The sequence below is a fragment of the Bidens hawaiensis genome, unplaced genomic scaffold, assembly GCF_021521415.1.
Source record: "Bidens hawaiensis isolate Kalapana, Puna unplaced genomic scaffold, B.hawaiensis_p1.1 tig00018576_1, whole genome shotgun sequence".
Taxonomy (NCBI): Eukaryota; Viridiplantae; Streptophyta; class Magnoliopsida; order Asterales; family Asteraceae; genus Bidens; species Bidens hawaiensis.
This window is the reverse complement of record NW_027492814.1, coordinates 227065-234270: the sequence shown is the minus strand read 5'-3', so window position 1 is coordinate 234270 and position 7206 is coordinate 227065. Positions and strand designations below refer to the sequence as shown.

Genomic DNA, 7206 nt, shown 5'->3' with positions numbered 1-7206 from the left:
TCGTTGTGGATGTTGTTTGCGGGTCACTCTTTATGGTTTCTTTTTTCCTTTTAAGATCTTTTCAATCCTCTCATAAGTCATAATACATGAAACAAAACCGTCACTTTCACTTCATTAAATATTTAAGTAAGAAAACCCAATAAAACTACTCATATTGTTCCAACTTTCTTCCTCACACCAACTTACACCATCTCCACTTTCCTACCACTCCCTAAAAACACACACCTGATGTGTTATATGGAAGACACGATGATCAGTAAGAAACACATATGTTCTCCAGCCACAAAACCACTCATCACCATGCACCAAGACTCTCAAATCATCTCGAAAATCAAGCCCAAGATTCGCATAATTCACATATTTGCGCCCGAGATCATCAAAACAGACGTAGAAAATTTCCGGGAATTGGTTCAAAGTCTCACAGGAAAACCAACCGAAAAGAAAACAAGAAAAGAAACCCATAAAAGATTAAGATTTTCGCCAAAGGTGAGGGAGAAGATCAAAGGGGAAGATGAGATATGGGTTGGAGCGAATTCGGGTGGCGGGTTCTTGGGTGGGTTCGGTGATCTTGATAATGATGGGTTCATGCACGAGTTTAGCCATCATAACCATGGGCTCGCACCAGTTTTACCGAATCTTGATACATCGGCCACTTTGGTTGATTCTCATTTAGGGTTTACTTTTGGGGCAAGATCACCTAATTTGCCAACCTACCGATGATTTTGTTGCATTTTTGTTTTGGAATTCAGGTTTATTTATCGTATCCAGTCTTGATTCATGTCTATCTCTTGATTCAGCTGATGGTAAACAAGTCTTTTCCTTTTTAATCATGAGAATCGATAGCAGAAAGCTTATGGACCCTGTCAATAACATACTACCCAACATAATCCGGTAAATTACAACTTGCACTAGGCAGATGGCCTTCAAGATATCATGATATATAGGAAACCGAAAAAAACTTCGAGTTGCAGCCAGTCATTTATAGGTTCAGGACTTGTTTCGAACAAGATTTGTATAAAGTCACTGTATGTGGATTTATGGAAGGATACATGCTACCTGAGAAGGTATTTGTTTTGTGGATATTTATCTTTGAAGGAGTTGTTTTGTCCTTATCAAGTTTGTAAGTCTTACAAGTAATGAGCTGTCGTAGTAATTTATATTCTGCATAAGACCTAGAAACACTATCTAATTAAAATGCTATTCTCGTTTTTTTTTCTTTCATTAATTTTGAGAGTTTATTTGTTGAAAATAAATATTCAAATTTATAACTATAATAATGTTGGTGTTATCCTTAAATACTAGCTACTAAACGAATATTGGTATATAGCGATAATAAGTTAGTTTTATCTTTAAAATCAAGCTTAATTAACCTGAAGATTGATGTGATCGACTTAAGGGCACATGCAGTGGAAATTTTGGAGTCACAATCTGCCCGTATGTAAAATCATCGACCGACAACTTTAACATGCAACAAAATTTGTACCTATAGAAGTTTCCATGGGTGTGCGGACAAACTTTTGTGATAGAGTTTTTCATGGTTTGTAAATATAGGTTTAAAGTTTTTTTTTGTCTAACAAAAGCATATAAAGACTATCTTTCATGGGTGCTCTCACAAGTTTATGTAATGGATGACAAGAAATATCGAGTGTCCAGAGCTGTCTGAACACGCCTCATAACTCGATTAGTTCTCTCAATGCATCTACTTCGATCATAGTCTTGCTTAAAATTTTCAATCTCAAAGCATATGTGTTTTTATACATATGAATTTCGCCAATGTTTGCTTGCTTAAAATCTCAAATGGGTCATCCGATTTATATTTACAATACGATCTGTCAAATGGTTGCTTAATATCGGTATGCATCTGGTTTAGTACAAAAGGCTTGATCAAATCATATATACTTTAATGCATCCTTTTTACGTATAACACATATAGTTTTTGGCGAGGTATTAGCAAAACGGCCAGGAATGCAATCTTACTATTTGAAAAATAAACATTTACGATCAATTTTAGCAACTGATTTGCGAAGGAAATCACGTTGGTCACAAAATTTGGCTACTTCTATCGACCCACAAAACGACACGGTATGGAATTACCTACAGATATTTTAGTCACAACATTTCAATCACGGCTATTTACGACAGAAAAAAAAGTCAGTGATACTTAGTTTTCTAGTAGTTATATATTGTACATGTCTTTTTTTTCCCTAATCTGTTTTCATATGTAGACATGTCAAAATTTGTTGCAAAAGCATTAAGAAAGATGAACAAATCACATAATCAATTGAATTGCAAATGGATCGAATTTACTTCAAATGAACATTGTACCTATTTATGCATTGTATTTGGTTGTGATGAAGCGACGGACTGATTATATGCATCGGTTCAATCTAAGCCCTAAAACGACATCATCTTTATTATATCAAGTTTGATGTTTACAACTTTGACCCTTCTAATTACTTAAATATTAAATAATACTCTAAATATAGTTTCACACTCTGACGTTTCTAACTCTAAATTTTACATGTAAAGATTAATATCTAGCATTATTGTTGCACAGACATTATAAAGATAACGATTTGAACAAATCAAACAATATGTTAAATTGCAAAATGTCGAATCTACTTTCATTGAACATCATATACCTATTTATGCATTGCGTGCGGTTGTGATGAAGCGACATACTGATTAGCTACATCGGTTCAATCTAGCCCTAAAATGACCTCATCTTGACTATATAAAGTTGGATGTTTACAACTTTGACCCTTCTAATTACACAAATACTAAATAATACTTTAATATATATAGTTGCATCCTACGTATCTAATCCTAAACTTTACATACGAGGGTTTAGTATCTAACAAAATCGGACTCTTCTAATTAAAAACTAGTAGACCAGCTGGGTTATCTTTTGATGTTAAGAGGTTGAATTTGTTAACGTTAGCCAAATAAATATGGCCAATGCATGGGTATATCTTTTGAGTCTAAAACCTCAAATAATCATGATATATATAGATAAAACTAAAAATAATATAGTTTCGCAATTTCTTTTCCAAAAAATATCATTTTGTAATTATATACTTGACTTTGAAGTGGTTGTTCGATAAAAGATATATATGCTTTTTGACCATTGTGAACTCGCATTTATATATGCATGCAACTTTTGACTGCTAATTTGTTTAGACTTCATTTGTACCAAATTATATATAGGCTTCATTTCAACCGAATTTATTGACTTCATTAGATTCAAATATTAGATTTTTTATCAACTATTTGTTTTATCTAGTTTTGAACTCATTGTTTATCTTCAGATATGGAATTAATGTTTACAGCTAACGATACTAAAGTTAACATGGATTATATGTACCAAAATTATATTTTCTTATATAATGAACTCATTGGTGTTAGTGGGAACATTGTGAAATTGTTAAAACTTAGGGTTTGTTTATACTTTATTTGATGTCTCCTGGTATGACTATTATTCACGATTGTAAGCTAATTTTGACTAAGTGATGATTTTGACAAAGTAAGTGAAGATTTTGAGTTTTTATCTAACTTTGATTTTTAATGTAACCTACTAATCTTATTCATACTAAGAACTGATTTTTTGACCAAATTAACTGTTAAGTTTGACTGGGTCTAACTTTTAGTATTAGGGTTAGAAACTGTCTTTATTGGGTATATATGGAGTTGTAAGCTAATGTAGAAAGTATATATGTCTAAAATGCTCGATAGTGACAAATTAATTAGTTTCCTAGTTTATGTTTCATATGATTGTAAGTACGTTCGTTTATTTTGAGTTTGTAACCAGAAAACTTTTTCAAGATTAATAAAGTTTCTTTTGAGTATAAATCCAATTGTTCAATAATTGGTATCAGAGCGTAAGTGATCTACGATCTCTAGGGAAGGTGTGGGACGACTAAACTCATGGGTTGTAATTAAGGAATCGATTATCGATGCCAAGGATTATGGGAGGTGGTAGATATCTGGTGATCGGGGACGCCATAGACGAAAGAAAGAACAATCTAGCCAGGGGTAAACTGGTGTTTTGGACTTTTGGGCGACCTAGCCGACTGAGTTAACCGGCAAGCTGGCGTGGAATAATCAGTTGCCCGCAAGCTAATTTAGCATGTAACTTTGCGCATATCCTATAGTGTGCTGCATTGTGTTGTATTTCATGAGCTTCTGTGTCAAGGGTGCTGGCTAAGCCGTTATCCTTCGTAGTCGAGGTCTCGGAAATGCGTGTCTCTGATTGACTTGAGAGGTGTAGGTCCCAAGGCTGGTGGATCTAACAATAATCTTGGATCAACCGAGCTTAGTGTTAGCGGAAATCACACTAAGCCACCTAAGCGGTCTCGGATCTTGAGATGTTATTTTCGGGAGGTTTGAGAGAAAGAGAGAGAGCCGAGAGACAGAGAGAATGAGAGTTAGCAAAAGTTTTTCTATTGGTCAATTATCAACTTCTCTTCTTCTCATGGCATGCTTCCTATTTATAGGGAAGCATGCATGAGAAGTAGGTCACATCAAATGCCCAATGGGCTTTACAACATTATTTCTCTTGGGCCTATTACATTCAATACTAACAACTAAAGCTCAAAACATATAATTACAATACAAAAAACTAAAACTAAATGGGACTAAAAATCTCCCTCTAGTCTTTAGTATTGGAACCCGTCGGTGTCGTAATCCAGCCAGCCGTCCTCGAGTAGTGGAAGTTCAACAACTCTTCTAACAAATTTGTTGAAGGCTTCCACTATCCGGTATGTGTTCTGACGACCGATGTCCTCGACGGTTCCCAGGGGTGAATTGTAGAGCTTCTTGATGTCTTCTATGTGCAGCCCCATAAGCTCGTGCTCGTCACATACGCGAATTTCAGGCAGATCTTTGCAGCGTATGACGGCCTCACCTGTTGTGTTGTCGGATTCCCAGCCAATGAAGTCTCGGAGGAGGTTGGGAATAAAGGGCTCTCCATGGTAGATGATATGACAATTCTTTGGTGCCCTATATCTGCACATTGTTCGTGGCTCTCCGGTGGCTGGGTCTATCTCCCTTGTGTTCTTGTACTTCCGACCCTTATTTGGCTCAAAATCTTGGTAGTCGACTTTCGACTGACGATGAAGATAATCTGAAATCCAACTATCCAATGTACTTCCAACCGCACCATGGCTTAGAGCTTTTCGAAGATAATTAATGTCAAGCTCTGGTAATGACTTCAGCTCATGGTGGTTAAGATAAATCAGATCACCACTATACCGTCTAATCGCCCAACATGCATTTTTCCTATTATACTTCGCGTATACAATTAGCGAGTCATCGTGGTAAGGATAGATAATATCGCGGGCGCATGCACGACTTGACACAATATGATTCTTTCTCTTCCTCTTTGGTGGTTCCTGTGTCAAGTCATCAGTTGGATTGGAAACGGGATCAGCAGCAGGATTCTCTGAAGCTTGAACTTGAGCAGGAGGAGTGTCTGGATTATGTGAGTAGTTTATGTAGTCATCTTCAACCCTTTCCTTTGTATTCTGATCAATAAGATGCTCCAAGTTCTTTCCTGCTTCAATAAAGTCATCCATAACACCTGCAAAGTCATCAGGAAATAAATCTTTATACATGTCAGTAATCTGTGTATCATGCTCCCTGACTTTGCCGGCTGAGTCGTGAGCAGTAGGGTTTTGAATATCTTGCTGAGTGTGTGGAGGTGATTGAGTGTCAACTCCACCTCCACCTCCTACTGATCCGGCTCCTCCATTTCCTCCATTTCCGCCATCATCATCACCGTCGTCATCCTCATCAAAGCTATCATGAACGTCATCATCGTCATCATCATCCTCATCATCTTCATCATCACCATCAACACCAACATCTTCCTTATCACCTTCATCACTACCACCAACACCGCTAGACTGGCCGCCCTGTTGTACTAATCGACCAACAGTCGCTTCTCCTTCAGATGCCTCAACCCTAACTCCTGGCAACGCCACACTCGGACCTACAGTAGGCTGCGAACCACCAGCCTGAGAAGTCTCACCAGACCTTCTCCAACTTCTGAAAATCGTATCAAGCCTATCCTCCAGACCATGAAAATCATCTTCATGAATACCCATAAGGTCTGAGGCCGCTTGGTATTTGCTCACCATTTCTTCATTTGTTTTGAGTTGAAGCTCGTTTAGACGGTCGTGTTCCATCACCTTTTGTTGAATTGCCTCCATCTCGGCTCTGAGTGAATCAAGGGAATCAGATGAAGCGAGCTGATTCTCTAAATTTGTAACTCTGGAGTTCGTAGCTTCATTCTCAACATCCCATCTTCGAGTGGCATCTTAAATTTTCTTGTTAACACTAGTTCTGAGAGCACTTGCAGATGGCAGGTTTCTTTCAAGAGTGGCCAATCTGTCAGCAAGCCTTGAATTATCTACTCTCAGGTTTGCATTTTCTGAAGTTTCTCGGTTCATTAGTACTTGAAGATTCTGGATTCGGGTGTGGAAGGTGTTGGTCAATAATCTTTGATTTTCAGCAAGTGCGTCGCTTGCTTCCTTCTGTTCTTCCAACACCCTTATCCTCTCCCTCAGAGCCACCTTCTCTTCCTCATCCTCCACCGCCTTCTATTTCATTTCTTTAATAAACTTGAGGAGCACAATTTCTCACTCCGCCCTTTTAGCGTTTGATTCCTCCAGTGCGACGATCCTATCGAGGATAGGATCAGCGTACACTGGAGGTGTCGAAGACATTCCTCGGGCAATGGGTTTGGGTGAGATAATGGTGGATGGTGGGGTGGTGGACATTATGGGTGGTGAGGTTGTTTGCAAAGGTAGGGTGATGGGTTGGGTAAGGATTGGTGAAGTTGTAGTGGTGGGTGGTGTTGGTTGTGTCATAGGTGGAGTTATGGTTTGGGTTGGGGAAGTTATAACGGTCTGGCTCCATAAGCTAGTAGTTTGGATTGGTGAGCTGAAGACGGATGAAGTGAATATGGAGGAAGTTGTAGGTTCGGTGATAGGTTGAGTGGGTGGTGTTGTGGGTTGGTCTTGAGGTGGTGAGGGTGGTATTTGGGGCAGGAAGGTAGAAATTGGTAGGTCTGTTGGAGTGGTTTCGGATGAGGATTCAGGTGAGTCGTGGAGTGAGGTTTTGGTTTTCTTGGATTTGGTTTTCTTTCTTGTCTTTGGCTTCTTGTGAGTAGGGATTTGGATTTTTGTTACATCTAATGCTTTGAGG

General features: G+C 38.3%; 1 protein-coding gene across 1 annotated transcript; it reads left to right on the top strand.

Annotated features, from left to right (window-relative positions):
- Positions 1–209: 209 nt before the first annotated feature.
- On the top strand, positions 210–720 carry LOC143556462 (VQ motif-containing protein 25-like). Its single transcript, XM_077045771.1, has one exon. It carries the CDS (start codon positions 229–231, stop codon positions 718–720), a length of 492 nt encoding a protein of 163 aa, XP_076901886.1. The 5' UTR covers positions 210–228.
- Positions 721–7206: the final 6486 nt, after the last annotated feature.